At 46.5% G+C, this 15,797-nt stretch overlaps 1 protein-coding gene across 1 annotated transcript in view; it reads left to right on the forward strand.

The window, feature by feature from the left end:
• Window positions 1–201: 201 nt before the first annotated feature.
• LOC146174299 (multidrug resistance-associated protein 1-like) overlaps window positions 202–15,797 on the forward strand; it is a 40,955-nt gene continuing 25,359 nt past the window's right edge. The window contains exons 1-5 of the mRNA XM_084585372.1: window positions 202–428; window positions 8,882–9,019; window positions 9,319–9,462; window positions 10,525–10,609; window positions 11,174–11,367. Of these exons, the coding sequence (XP_084441498.1) occupies window positions 399–428; window positions 8,882–9,019; window positions 9,319–9,462; window positions 10,525–10,609; window positions 11,174–11,367 (591 nt within the window). The 5' untranslated portion in view covers window positions 202–398. The remainder of the gene's footprint in view (window positions 429–8,881; window positions 9,020–9,318; window positions 9,463–10,524; window positions 10,610–11,173; window positions 11,368–15,797) is intronic.

Here is a 15,797-nt window from a genome sequence, read left to right on the forward strand (position 1 = left end):
AAATAAAAGGGGTGTCTCCCCGGGTTAGCCGAGTCAGCGGTTCAGCGAGATAAGTGAAGATATCGATAAAACGCCGGTAGTAACTGCACAAGCCAAGAAAGCGGCGAACAGCTTTCTTGTCACGTAGAGTTGGAAATTCCGCAACAGCTGCAAGCTTATGAGGGTCGGGTTTTGCGCCAGTGGCGCTGCCGACATGGCCTAGGCATTTCAGTTCTCGGTAGTTAAAGTGGCATTTCAGCGCCTGCAGTGTCAGGTTAGCGCATCGAAATGCTTCGAGCACTGAACGCAGGTGCTCAAGATGTTGGGTAAACGATTCTGCGAAGACCGCCACGCCATCGAATAGACTAGGCAACACTGTCATTCAAGGCCGGCGAGGACAGTGCCCAACATCCACAGAAATGTGGCCGGCACGGAACAAAGTTCGAAAGGTAGGCTTTTAAATGCCTAAAGGCCAGCGGGAATGAAAAGGCTGTCTTCTCACGATCTCGCTCCTCTAACTGAATCTACTAGTAGCCACTTTTAGGTTCATGGAGGAAAAATATTTAGCATGCCGAAAGCGGTCGAGAGAGTCGTCAATCCGCGGCAAGGGGTAAACATCCTTTTCCTTACGGCATTTAGCTTGAGGTAATCTACGCAGCAAGGTAACGTGCAGTCTTTCTTTTTAACGACGACGATCGGGGGAGGATAACGAGCTCTGTGAAGGCCTTATAACATCATCCTCGAGCATAACCTTAGCATGTGACTTCGCGCTCGGGTGAAGAGACGCGGTAGCGCTGATGACGGATTGGGCGCACGTAATCGAACGGCACGATGTTGTGCTTGACGATGGCAGTTTGATGCAGTTGTGATTAGGATGCAAAAAAAATCTGAATTCGAGTAACAAAGAACACAGCTAGCTGTTGTCGCTGGCTGACTGATAGCTGGAGCTGACATCGAGATGATCGAGGGACTTTGGAGATTCGTACGGTGAAAGCTACGGATGTGTCGCGAAAAAAGGCACCGATACTAGTGCGTAAAATTGGTAACAAGTACCTGCGACTGACCAAAGTGAAGATGGATCAGATTTGAAGCCACACAGACTGCGTGTGTCAAGAGTAAGGAGACTTTAGTTTCGGCTAATGCGTCAACATTACAAAATGCATCGCTTTTGACATTAACAAATGCGCTGGTTCGGAGTGGCAGCATAGAGCTGTCCGTGGAAACACGAAGCACATGGAGTAGTTGCTTCGTAATGCTGAGGGCCACCGCTTTCGCAGTAGAAAACGAGACCTTAAAATCTCGGTGGTCAATTATCACCCCGTATTCACGAAGAAAATCGACGCGCAGAATCATGTCACGCGAACTGCAAGGCAGCTTGCCATAAAAAGTTGACTCCTGAATTTGAACTCAGGCCGTGCACATGCCTAAAGGAGTAATTAGGTGACCTCCCGCAGTACGAACATTTGTGGCAGCGCACGCAGTCAAAACGTTTCTGAGAACTATGGCAAACTAGCTGCTCAAAATAGATTAATCAGCTCCAGTATCCAATACTGTTCGAACAAGGCGACCATCGATAATTACGGGTATGTCCAACGAAAGTCGCTCGCCAATGTCAGGCGTCTGAGCTGTTGTGTGCTCTGCATCAGTGTACGCAGTCTGTTTAACCTGCAATTCGTTATCGTTGCGGGTGCGTTGTTACGGCAACCGTTCCACTGGCAATTCGTCGTCGTTGTGGTGGCGTCGAGGTTGCAAACAGAACAACAGAAACAGAACTACAGTGAACACAATGTGATCAAAAGGGTGGCGCCGGCGCCGGACGCCGGGGTTCATGCGGACGTTAAACATCCTATATGCGAGCCACCACATTGTTCTCGAAACTACACATTCGCAAAAAACATGCGAGAGGCTCTCGGGAGCACCACAGTTGGCACACTGGTCATTGGGTACAAACCCCATCTGGCAAGGCGCTGTCTCGTGAGGGGACGCCTCAGCGCCTAAGCCAGTCAAAACCTCTTACTTCATTTGGCAGCCGACAAGCTGCCCACGCTCGCCATTTGTGGATAGCGGTCTCTCGTTGCTCATCAGTTGAAAGCCTGGGAATGGCTACTAGTTCGCTGATGCGTATGGCTGCTAGGTCACTTACATTAACATCTGACAGGTCTGCATCGAGAGTCTACTTTATCTCGGTAACCTCGCATTAAAAAAAAACAGAGGTCTGTCCGGCTGTGGACCGAGGTAATGTTCGAGTGTAAGCACACGACGCGCCGTGCTCATCCAGTACAGGATAAGCGAGCGACCAGGGTAAGACTCGTCAGCTAATGGCCTCTCCAGCAGCCTTAACACGGGTACTCGAGCCACTGTCGGGATGCACAGCAGGCCGAGGCCCCCCTGCTCCTCGGAAGTTGTAGGATGTGACGGGCGACTGGCGCTGTCCTGCCATCCCAAACAAAAGTCCCTATAAGTAGGGAAGTCTGTTCATCACACGGCGCGGGATTGTAGCGATACGCGCCACATAAAGGGTGAAAGCGCACGCTCGTGTCTTGACAACACTAACTTTAACATTGAGCGTGAGGTTGAAACGCGCTGCGTCAGAAAGGGCGTGCGTTGCTCTCTAGAGAACTACGTCCCTTGTCCGGGGGAGACCCCGCTTGGCTCAAACAGCTCGCCAAGTGCACGCACTGCGTCCACAAATGATACGGCGGCGGCTAAAGGGCCCCTGAACTGACCGAAGCGGAGTGCGTTACTTTTCTTCGTGTTGCGCTGCGCTCCAGATACAGCTGCGTATTCTGAAAAGATGTTCAAAATCCAATGAAGCTGTCATTGTCACGCACGAAGAATGAAATGTCGTCCGCGTGTAGAGATACAACGACAGTTTCCTGTCGAACTGATGGAAAACTTCGAATACGCCTGTCCGCGGCGACCCTGCAGCAGCGGGTCGAGCGAAAGTATGAAGAGTACCGGCGAGAGCGGGCACCCCTGACGCACTTCCCCGCATAATCGGAAAGCTGCCGGCAATTTGGCCATTCAGTACTAGTTCGCTGCTAAGATCTGTGTAAAGGCCGCGTAGGAGGTGGATGAATTCGTCAGGAAAATCATATGAGCGGATCACGGCGAACCAGTAAACATGTTCTACGCAGTCGAAGGCCTTTGCCTGGTCCAAAGAAATGAAAACTCCAGTGATCCGTTTGGCACAGGCATATTCGAAGACGTCTCTGGTCATTGTCAGCGAAGCGAACGCCGATCGTCAAGGTAACTCACAGGAATGGCATGAGCTAACCAAATCCTGCAGGTAGATTCGCACCCTACGGACCAGCAATGTGGCTACGAGTTTATAGTTGGTGTTAAGGAGGGTAATCGGTCGCCACGATGGGGGACTCGACGAAGTCACGCCCTCCTTCAGAATTAGAACGATACGGCCGAGACTGAAAGAGGGTGGCTTGGGGCCGCTCTCGAGGAAACAATTTACGAGCCTAAGAAGGACCGAGGATGTCAAAGAAAGTGGAATAAACACCGGCTACAAGTCCGTCAGGATCGGGTGCGGTCGACTGGTTCATGGCACCTAAGACGAACGAAAATTTGTTATTACACCCGAAGATGATACGTCAGGTCCAGCACTACAAAACAAACCCAACACCATGGCACGGGCTTAATACAATAATAGGAAAACAGGGCGCAATGCTGGACTACAACAAGAGGACAACACACTCCAAATTAAAATTGACTGTAAGCATGAATGTCGTTAACAAATAAACAAAAGAGCAAATGATCACGTTGCACATACACAAAAGTTATGAAGGACAACAATAGAGACCTAACCATACAGGATACACTGCTGCTAGTGTAGGTCCGAACTGGCCGCTATGTTACATAAAAAGTTATGAAGGACAACAATAGAGACCTAACCATACAGGATACACAGCTGCTAGTGTAGGTCTGAACTGGCCGCTATGTTACATCACAGATCTTCGAACAGTTTAAAGCACTGTTTTTAGATACAAGAAAATATTGCATTGACCATTGGCGGAGGAATTCTTGTTCCCCAAAAACAAACAGGCAACTCTCTGAAGACAAGTAGCACTGATAACCAGGTTGACGCAACAACAAAATGGCTTTAATGTGCCATTGCGCAGTACGCATATAACTCGACAAGAAGCTCAAGAAATATCGTAAATTCAGATCAAATATTCTGTAGCAATCAGCCAGCTCTGCTACAGCAGCATTGTCTTGTGGATATGAAGCACAGATGTTAATGCGTGCGACGCTGTCAATGCTAAAAATGTCGTGTTAGAGACTTAGGTTCCTAAAATAAAATTTTTTGGTTGAAGCATGGCTTAAACCCAGTGATACGAGCGAAGGTTGTGAGAATAGCCATGATATGCCACTTAATACGGCCGTTCATCCTTCGTTTTTGACGTGAAAGCTTCACTACGCTAGGTAGAGCCGGCCTTCACGTTGGCTTCAATTTAAACATTATTTAACTTCAAGGAGCAGGACGACAACTGTTGCATACGGGTCAGGTGTCTACAGAACAACGAGACAGATACGGTGACTTTCCTATCCTATAAACCTGCACACAATGTAAGCGTGGAACTGCTGCTCTCGCCCCTCACCACAGCTGGTACACAGCCTGCTGCATTCGCAATGCAGAAACAGTCACTGCAACAGAGGAGGCTGCTATTCCGCTAGCGCTATCCGACTGTAGCCAAAATCGTCATCAGTGATCCTCAACAGGCTATCCGTAATTACGATGCTGGCCTCTTGCCAGGCGTTACACATTCTACTTTCGTCTCCACTCTCTTCTACCTCTCGCTTACTTCTGTTGTGTTCTGCCCACGAGTCACTCAACGCCATCTAGACCGGCTTCCTCTAGGTGGAGTTGAGTCACTCAGCGGAAACGCCCAGGCGCACAATCTCGCTCGAGATCTCAGCTGCCGAGCCGAGAGTATAATAGTCACATTGCTTCCGCAGACATATCTCACGTGCTTCACTACTCACCACTAAAGTCTCTAGATCCGTCTTCTTTCACACCCACCTTCCTCCTTCCCCTACGGCGCGGTTCAGGTGTCCACAGAAAGAAGTGTGACAGATACTGCGCCTTTCCCTTCCTGTGAACCAACTATTATTATTATTATTATTATTGTCTGTTTTCCCCTCTGTCCGCACGAGGCAGCGGAGGTGGCTCAAAGAATGGGAAAATGACGCGCGTCGCAACAGACGTCGAGGAAGCAGTGGCGGCCTAAAACAGATAAAAATTCAGTGGCAGGCTAGCCTCCGCCACAAGCGGCGTTGACCTATCCGTACGAGCCCCGTAGGGCCAGGAACAGCCACCCTTTAAACCTCTCAGCTTCCCCATGACTTGTTGTCGTGGCTGTAGGAAGAAGGAAAAGAAAATGCACGGGCCTGCTACTGGCTCTGGAGCTGAGCCACCTCCGCTGCCTGATACTGATTGATTGATTTATAGGAAGGGAAAGGCTCGGTGTCTCACTTGTTTTCTGTGGACACCTCAACAGCGCCGTAAGGGAAGAGACGAAGGTGGGAGTGAAAGTGAAAGAGAGAAAGAGGAGCCGTAGTGGAGGGCTGCGGAGTAATTTCGACCACCTGGGGATCTTTAACGTGCGCTCACATCGCACAGCACACGGACGCCTCTTCTATTCGCCTCCATCGAAACGCAGCCACCGAGGTCGGGTTCGAACCCGGGTACTCCGGCACAGTAGTCGGGCGTCTTACCACTGCACCACCCGGGCGGTGCATCGTGCAGACAGAAGAGAAAATAGAGAAGAAAGAAAAGGAAGAGGGAAAGAAAGACGCGCACCGCAACAACAGCCGCCGCCCACCACCGAAGCAGTGGCGGGTGCAATGACGGCCTACAACAGATAGAAATTCGGTGGCAGGCCAGCCCCCGCCGCAAGCGGCGGTGACTTACCTGCCCCAACCCCATCAGGGATTAGATGTCACGACCCCATGACTGTCCCTGCACTACCTCTCTATTTATACAGGGCTACCTCTCTATTTATACAAACGTTTTCTCTACCACCACCCTGTCCGCGGCAACGCGCGCATGCGTAGCGCGGAAACGACCATTCGATCCAAGGCAGAGCGCATTTGCTGAAATGAACAAGTGAAGCGGTAAAGCTCCTCGCCAATCTTGACGTCGTATCTCACTTGTCTACTGACACTACGGTAGCGTCACATGGTTGTTCTCCTTCGGCACGCTACTCGGCTCTGCGAAGTGCTTTACTAATCTGGCGTAGCTTACGCTATAAAAAAATTGGCCTTGGCTTAGCTCAGCTAGGCCGGATATGCGTAGCGAAAGCATGAGTGTCTGGCGCTGGACTGCTTACTTCTTTCCAATCCATCCTAATCACATCCAATCCAGCTCTCCAATCTATTCTAAGCACATCCAATTCAGTGTAATACAATCCAAATCAATCTAGTCTAATCAAATCCAGTACAATCAAGTAGAATTCAGTCCAGTCAAACCATAGAGTTTCTTACTCTTACCTAGAGGGAAAGCTGTGCTGCCGTCTATGGGCGTTTACATGGAGTTTCCAGACGGCCAGTTCAGCCACCATGGGCGCTCAAAGCATCATGGGCCGGTGAGCTACCGAGTGCAGAACTACAACTTTTGGCCAAAACTAATGCAAAGATAAACGTTGTTCTACCGTAAATAATGCCCTAAGATTGAATATTGTGACTATAAATTGTAAAGAGAGAGAGAAACAGCATGTCAATGTGATATTTATCCAATATAAGCGATGGCTCTTTCTCCTATTGGCTTAGTTTTGAGCAGCACAAATACCAATATTTCGCACTTAATATGCAAACTTTAAAATAAAAAAACGTTATAAAAATATTTATGGTTGCGCAATCACTTCAGGAAGTTTTTAGTGGCATTTCGGGAAACAGAAACCATTTATTGGCGACGTCTGCTTTTGAGCCTTCGCTACTATGGCTTTCGCGGTCTATGTACGCACCTTCAAATGATGATGATGACGAAAAAGAAACATCGCAGTAACGCCACTCCACGTACCCGAGAAAAACCGACTGTCCCGCAACAAGTAGCACACCGGCCCATGATTCTTAGCGCGCCCATGGTGGCTGAAGTGCAGCGCCCTCAGCTTTCCCTCTAGTTAGTGTAAGGAACTCTATGAGTCAAACCAACGTTCTTAGCCTGTATCTAGTAATGTTGCAGTCAAACAAAATGCAATTCTCTCCAATTCAATCCAAACTAGTCCCATCGAATCCAATCTAATCGAGCTTATTCTAATTCCAACCTTGTCCAATGCTTAGTACACACTCGCCAAAAATGCGCCGCTGAAAGAGAGAAAGGGGAGTCGTAGTGGAGGGCTACGGAGAAATTTCGACCACCTGGGGATCTTTAGCGATGTCAGCGCACGTTAAAGATCCCCAGGTGGTCGAAATTACTCCGTAGCCCTCCACTACGACTCCCCATTTCTCTCTTTCCACTTTCACTCCCACCTTCCTGTCTTCCCTTACGGCGCGGTTCAGGTGTCCACAAAGCAAGTGTGACAGATACTGCGCCTTGCCCTTCCTGTGAACCAATTATTATTATTATTATTATTATTATTATTATTATTATTATTATTATTATTATTGACTAGCCTTTCATCATCACTGCGATAATTCTCACGCTAGAGAGGAATTAAGATGTGCTACTCACGATACTGGACGTGAAGCAGTTGGTTAAGCGCTCTGCTGGGGATCCGAGAAATGAGGTTCGAGTCCCGGTGAATAAGAGTTTTTTTATGATGAGCAGACCGGCCTAGCATAATATTAGCAGTGGCCTAGCTCTCAGCTATGCCATTTCAATCTTGATTGTAAGTCGAGGTTAATCTGGTTGTCTAGATATGTTATTGCATTAAAGACGAGACATATTCTGCATGCTTCTTGATTGCCAGATGTCGCGGCGAGTGCGCGGCGTCCGCCAGCTGCGTCGTTTGATAGACAATGGCTCTGTGCCTCCTCGGAGCACCGCCACAGCATAATCGCGTAAATGAAATTAATTCCGAGAGCACTGCAGAATCTGCAGTGGAGAAATACGAAAGCCTGAGCATTGCTGATGTACGCGGTGCATCGCGCGCCTCTTGTCGAACGCAACCAGCGTTCTCTTGAACGCATCAAAGTTCACCACAGTTCTATAATTAGTTTACGAGAAAAGAAAAGGCGCAGTATGTCGCACTCGCTGACACATATCGCATACAATTTTCGTTGACGAGTGGAGAGGGGGGGTTGTGGGGGGGCTGCTCCTGGCCCTACGGGGCTGGTACTGGTAGGCCACCGTCGCTGAACTGCGGCGGGGGCTAGCCTGCTACAGAATATGTATTCGTTGTAGGCCGTCATTGCACCCGCCATCGCTTCGGTGGTGGGCGGCGGCTGTTGCGGCTCGCGTCTTTCTCTCCCTCTTCTTTTTCCTTTCTTCTCTATTTTCTCTCCTATCCACACGAGGCAGCGGAGGTGGCTCAGCTACAGAGCCAGTAGCAGGCCCGTGCATTCTCTTTTCCTTCTTCCTACAGCCACAACAACAATGCGAGGTTTTCACCATGAGTCTAGAAAGGCTTCCGCCTTAAAGGACAAGCAGCGGTGGCAGTTTTCGGAGGAGAAGGGAAGGGCTAAAGCCAAAAGATAAGAGAGGGAAACGGCGGAACAACGTGAGGAGCCTATTGCGAAACGCCAGTCGCGACGATGCTGCAAGGCATAAACGACAGATGGGCGTCGGCGCCGCCGCTTCTGCACCAACACTGACAGCAGCAATGCCCTAAAAAAACAACGGAGGCAACTTTTATGGATTCCATGTGCTAACCATGCTTCAGCTATCGCATCACACTAGGTATCACCGGAGCTAAACCACAGCCAATTTTTTTCTTTTGCTTTCGTATCGCAGATTTTGAAGCTTTACGCTTGGGAGGAGCCTTTTCAGCAGAGGGTGTCGGACATACGCAAGAGCGAGGTAGGACTTCTGCGCAAGATCGCCGTCTACTTCAGTCTCATGAACTTCGTCTGGAACTGCATCTCGTTCCTGGTAAGCTTACACATAGCAAGAGGTGAGTGAATGCAGTGTACCTAAAGTGTGCAGTAACACGCATGCCGGGGAAATGTTTAAGATCACCACAAAAGTTGGATTGTGTTGCCGGGTGGTCGTGTAATAACTAGCAATCAACCTGCATACACTGCGACTTATACTGCTTTCGGATGTGGAAGCCGTGACTCTTTTCTGAATTCACAATCGGTAAACGATTTCGGTAATGATTCTGAGCAACTGCACGGCTGCTGGACTTTGTGCGTTAGCGACTAACGGGTGGTTTCTGTCATTGGCGCCAGGTGTCTCTGGTGACATTTATGACGTTCCTGATGGTGGGAAGCCACAGCCTGGACCCTGTCACGGCATTCGTTTCGCTGGCGCTGTTCAACACGCTGCGCTTTTCTCTCCTCCTCATACCAGACCTCATCGTGGGCGCAGTGGTGGTGCGTGGAGACTTTCTAGGCTATTTCGCCGGAGTTTTTTCTTTTACGTGAATGTTCAGGCCTTCTTGGCGTGAGAAATAGTGGCTTACGAGTTGTATGTTCTCTACGTTGTTTCGTTCTCAGATTTATTCGCGCTGCATTTAGCAGGAATGGCGTTAGCTGACTGTGTGCGACGTATGTTTTATTTCGCCCTGATATTGTCTAACGACGGCTTCTCCGGATCATTGTAACTGAGCTGTATACCGAGATGTGCTTTGTTTCCTCTGCTATCTCCAGTTTGTTGTGTCTCTGGCCGTTGTAGCTGAAAATGCATTTTGTGCCTTAGAAAAGCGTTATCATAGTGTACACATACAAATTAGCGGTCAGGAAAGGGTTATCGCTTGCGACGGAGCTCAGTGTTAGAGCGAAAAGAAGCATATGTTGCATGTCAAACGAAGAAAATATAACAGAGTGTGGTCAGTAATTAAATGAAGAGAAGTTTGGCACATTGGTCGAATAATTATGATACTACTGATGTAAAATACCAATCACGCCAGGTGACTTTAAAGCGCTTAACTTTGATGCAGGCTCCTTACTTTGATGTAGGCAATCACTGAAATGTGTTATATTTATTGTTTTTATGCCTCTTCATTCCGCGTTGGAACCCGTTAACCAGTATAGAACGTTTTGCTCACGGTCTCTTTATTATTTTGGTTTTAAACTTCATAATATTAGGAGCTATTGGCTTCGATTTACATATTTCAGTAGATGACGCTTCCAATTGTCTGGTTAGTAACAGCACTGGTTCAAGTCCTTATTGCACTTTCCCTCTACTCTGAAGCAAGCTGTTTACTACTTAGTAAATAAATGTTTTGCGGGTTGAGTAGAACAATCTACGAAATATTTACGGCATATAAATGCTGATTCCTGCCCATTTATTGAACAGGATTTATGCATTTCTTTCGAATCCTACCTTCAAAACCTTCTTCGTGAAGTATGTTGATATTAAGTAACTGTAATGTTGCAATAAGCCCTGCAAACTGCCTTTCATACATGGGGCCAACAAAATGCTCTCACTTGCAGTGCAAAGTGGCCATGAGCCGCATCAAAGAATTTATGCAGAGCGAGGATGTTGACCCCAAGCAGGTGGGAAGCGAACCGGACCGAGGTATGGAATCGTGCTGTGCATTCGTGCATGGTGCCATTATCTTAGCAGTACTTGACAATGACAAGAGCTCTCTATTCCCAGAGTAGAAAAATACAATACTGCATAGTGTGGCTTTCTTATTTACTGCACATATTACCGAAAAGTTCGAAAAAGGGAAACACCATTCTTGATAAATGGTCATTTTGTACCGGTCTCGATGGAATGTATATGTAGTTACATTCTGTCCTGAAACACGTGCCTTGTTGCGTTAATACTGCTCGCAGAATTGAAACACTGAGCATGATGAAGTCTGTTCAAGCACAGTTAAATTACTACGGACATCATTGTCACAGTGGGTATTTCGCGAACGTATGGCAATCAGAAAACTTCGTGTGATGATTGTTGAAGCGGTATTTCACCATACGCTGAATAAAATGTGATAAGCTCACGTATTTGTTTATGATGGTATCTCGGAGAGCGTCTAAAAACAATTCAGAATTAACAGTGTGCACATTTTAACATTGGTTTCGTTTTCAAACCTGATGTTAGCATGGCCTTTGTTTTACCACTTGCACGGACCACAAGGCGACGCGGTGACCATGCGCCAGGCGTCGTTCAGTTGGCACCGCGAGCAGCGGCTGGCGCTTCGTGACGTAGACCTGCACATACCCCAGGGCCACTTGGTGGCAGTGGTAGGCCACGTGGGCTGCGGCAAGACATCGTTTCTGTCCGCTATCCTGGGCGAGCTGCGATGCGTTAAGGGATCACTTGACCGGAAGGTTTGTACTCAGATAAGAGGCAAACGTTTTATGAACTACATTCGATCAAAGCGAAAAGCTTATTTTCTCTTGTATGACCTTGTGCAGGCTGGTCCTATTGTAGTTAGGTTCTCTTAATTATGGTGAATTATGTGATGTTTCAAATTCTTCAAAACACTTTTCTTTCAAAAGCCGTGGAAAAAGCCACAAATGAACGGATGAATAAATAAAATTAATTTAATACACTTTCTAAGTTTAAAATTGAGGACACAGCATCATATTGCGAAATCGAAGACCTCGAACGCTTACGCTGAGCAAAGTTTAAAAAATTTCTCAGTCACTTTTGTGGCTTCAAATATCGATCCGGAAACAGACTTTTTTATCAAGCTCAGATTACTGTGTCGCACTGCAGATTCCTAAGATGGCAACCCTGCATTTCAAAGCGTCATTTGAATCTCGTAAACATCTACTGTTGTTAAGATGTTGTCGCGAATAATTGAACTCGAAGAGCTTCGAAAACAGTTGTATAAACTTCGATGCCACGACACAAAATACCGCTTCTCGAACTTTAAAACATGGGACTGCTTTTCGATTTGACAGCCTTGACCTTTGTAGTCTATAATGTGTGCAAGTTATTAGGATCAGAAAACGATTAAATATTATTATCTTAGGGTCATCCAACACCAAACATCCCAGGCATTGCGTCTGAACATCCCCGGTTTGTGAAAAAGTCATGGAATCCTATCCCAATGTGTGTACTTAGGTGCTAAAATATTTTTGCCGAAACCATTCATTTGCGAAATGAGTGTGATTTGAACCAGGCATTGCCCATTAGTTAGTAAAAAAAAAAAAAACATTTTTAAAACTCTCCACATGTTTTTAATTGTATTTGCTCAGATTCTGGCTTTCGACGGGATTTGGAGCATGCAGTTTTTTACGGCGTAAATATTTTCAATCATTGAAGAAAATGTGGCGATTTAGCCTTGTATTTGTTTTAAATCAGGAATTTGGAATTAGCCAATTTGTTTCCCTATATGCATTTTACAAATAAAGACTGTTACAGGTGATGAAACTGTATATTTAAGTAAGAAATATTAAATTTGCAAAACAAAATGCGCTTTCAGTTATTTATTTATTTCCAATACCTCAAAGACCCCAGGAGTATGGGGTTTTACATAAGCACTAATTAATTTTTTCCAGCGGTGTTTCAAGTAAAATACAAACAAAGCGGCTTGAATTAAGAGTTTTAAGCACCATTACATGCGCACCTTGCAGCAGGAGCCGTGAAAGTGCTTTCTTTTGTCAGTATCAAACGCTGACACGAAACAAGTATTTTCCAGCCCTCTCATTAACAAAAGCAGAGCTGAGAAACAAATCTTTATCTGTATTGTGCATTAAGTTTAGCCGGTAGTTCGGGGATATCACAGTCGTATTTTACAATGCCACAAGAAATAATTCAGAAGGTGAACTCAATCATTTACGGTGGGCCCTGAACATCAAAACTCAGCCGGAACAGTTCAGACTTGTTTCATTTCCAAACATGGCTCTTTGCTCCTGCGATGCTTATACAACGACTAAAATATACCCACATCTGAAAATTGTATCAGTGAATGTACTCATGGTACAATTTTCAGATGCCTAACTATTTTCTGTAGTGAGACTAATATTTTTCAAGATGTTTTGCCAGCTGTGAGAGCTTTTCTTGCTGTCATAGTGGGCATCTAGTGTTCTTGCGCACACAGTGCAATAACTATTAGTTTGAAATCAGTAATGATTATTTTGCATTCATAGCTAAATCATAGTTTTTTTTTAGCTACAATCTAGTCTTTCGGATCTGGTTGGCTACATTTTGGCTCATTTTCGTTTTTTTTTTTTTTGGGGGGGGGGGGGGGGGGGGGGGCGTGTTTTCATTTTTGGACATAAAGCGGCTTTACCGATGCGTGAACCGTAGCATCCGTCTGACGCCTTAGCCGTATATAGGCGTTGACTCCTCGCCGACAGTAGGACTTTGTCGTAATTCCTAACGAACGGGGTTAAAATTATAGAGCATTTAGCTGCAAGTCACATAGGTGACGTGGAACACAGGATGCAGCCGCTGCCACGCCCACTCGACTCTTCGGCGCTGTTAGTTGCTGCGTCGGTCATGGCGCCGGTTTGTCTTTGCCCAATTTTTCATGGTGTTATCTTTTCCCTATGCCAGGTCGAAACTCTGCCTTCCTATCACGAGGGCGTTTTTTTGGCAATGTGCTTGGCGTCACAGCCCCCAGCTGCGACAGCGCATAGGTCGAATTATCTGCGGGAGAACCGACTCACGTACGAATTAGTGGGCTGTGTTACGCATTGATTTCTTAGGAGCGTGGCTAAAAAAAATAGAGCTGTTCGATTTATCCGAAAAATCGAAGTATCAAGTTTTGAATTAACGACCTTTCACTGTAAGTATGCATCGCGTAAAGGTTTCGTTTGGGTAAGCTGCTGTTACAAAAGCATTGCACGCGGCTGCAACAAATATGCATTGAAGCCGAGTTTTGCTGTGGTTAGCAATAGTGAGATACGTGCAAACAGAATCGCTTTTGTCCCATATTTTTAGAAATTTTCACCATCTCCAGCATCGACTGACTCGTGCCAGAAAAGCGAGGGTATGATTGGACGTTAATTTACTAAGGAGAGTTCAGCTGGAATGAAACGCTGCTGGAATGAAATGCTGTGTCTTCCCCAGTAACCATAGACAAAAGGGCACACCATAGTTCTGCGAGGTTACACCGAGTAATTTTGTATCTGAGATCTCTATTTCAAAATTGTAATACGTCTGTGTATTGTTTGCACACTCGTTGTTACGAAGACAGATATGTATGCTATAGTGATTACCGATGAGATGTTTCAATTAATGTCGACATTAAATTGCATAGTGAAGCATGGATTTTCCTTTTAATTTTTTACCGGCATGGTGGCTGGAAGTATCCAAAGCTAAAAATAAGAGTCTCAATGATCGCTTAGTTGAGTTTCAAGAATTGCGCATTTGTAGAATGGCATCGCGGCGCTTAATATTGTCGCCCAAGTCACGTCATCTTCTGAATCATCAAATGCACAAAGGGAATCACTGCAGGATGGACAATGAATGCGAAACCTTTTTAATAATTTACTATGGGCAAAAACTAAATAAATGGGCTTTGACATGGGTATATGTACAGTTAGATATTTCAGGCCATATTGCTGTTAAATATTTAAAATGTGGACACACATTCGATGCAGAGGACCTTCAGTTTAGGAACTGTAATGCTGTTTTCTAATAAAAAGCAATAAGTTGGTTTGATAACAATAGTTGTTTCTCTAATCACAAAACTTTGTAACATACTTATTGTTCGCTTTGGTGCACTACCCACTTCCACACACCGCACCGAGGTATCTGTCATAGTTTTTAAGGTTAACGAAATCAGTGCATGTAATAAATGAGACCGACACGTTCAGTGACTGAGGAACGACTGATATTTATTAGCGCCGTACCGGAAGTGCCCGAGCACGTTGTCAGACTGGTTGGCGTGCGTCGCGCATACCGATACATCTTCTTGTGTTTAAACTGAGAAACTGACTGCACGGCTGGTCCTTTAAAGAGGCAGGAGTAGTATGCTGGACAGTTCATGTAAATTTCGGTAGCCCAATCAATGGCGAGGCCTTCTGATTCCCGATGACCGTCAACTGGGGATTTGCAGCGTTGGATGTAGGGCACTGAGTTTTTCTGAATTTGCAGTATCTGCAGCTGTTTCTCTTGCTCCTCCTGGAGTGGAACAGCTGGGTGCTCCGCAGCGTTTTGCCTGGGCGACACTGTTGACTCAGCTGCTCCAAATACTCCAGCTGGTCTGGGAGAAGTGCGAGCAGAGCATTCCACGGCCTCCTTTACTCCAACTTCTGGCGATGATGCTTTAGGAGGCCCTAGCTGGTTTAGGCTGTGTACACAGCTTCTTGATGCGACTGTTGGTCTTGTACTCAATAACGGAGAGTAAACAGTCGTGAAGGTCTGTTGATGTTCTGTCGCTCCATGTAACATTGGATGACTCTGCACGCCTTCGGTGCTACGTTCTGTGGAATGAAGCGGCTATGTTGTTGATTTGGAAACCTCTTTCATTTTCCGTAAATCGCGGCTGTTTCTTCTAAATTCCCTCCCATCCTATGTTAGTACTATGACGATCAGGGTGCCACGAGATCCAAAACTTTAGCTTCAGTCTCCGACTTGTTGCCTGACCTAATCCGGACACTGTCTCTCGGCTGTAGCGGCACTAGCTGTTGTCCTGCGGGCATATTTTGCTTGTGTGTTCGAGGTTTTGGGAGCTTCTCGGCTTAATCCGGGCGAAGGTCCGGGAGTTGCGTTCTACTGTTGGGGCCCATGCGATATTCGGATGGTGAGACACCGTCCTCGAGCGGCGATACACGGTAGTTGAGCAGGCCAAGCCAGAACT

Source organism: Amblyomma maculatum, chromosome 11, assembly GCF_055883805.1.
Source record: "Amblyomma maculatum isolate TAMU_Amacu chromosome 11, ASM5588380v1, whole genome shotgun sequence".
Classification (NCBI taxonomy): Eukaryota; Metazoa; Arthropoda; class Arachnida; order Ixodida; family Ixodidae; genus Amblyomma; species Amblyomma maculatum.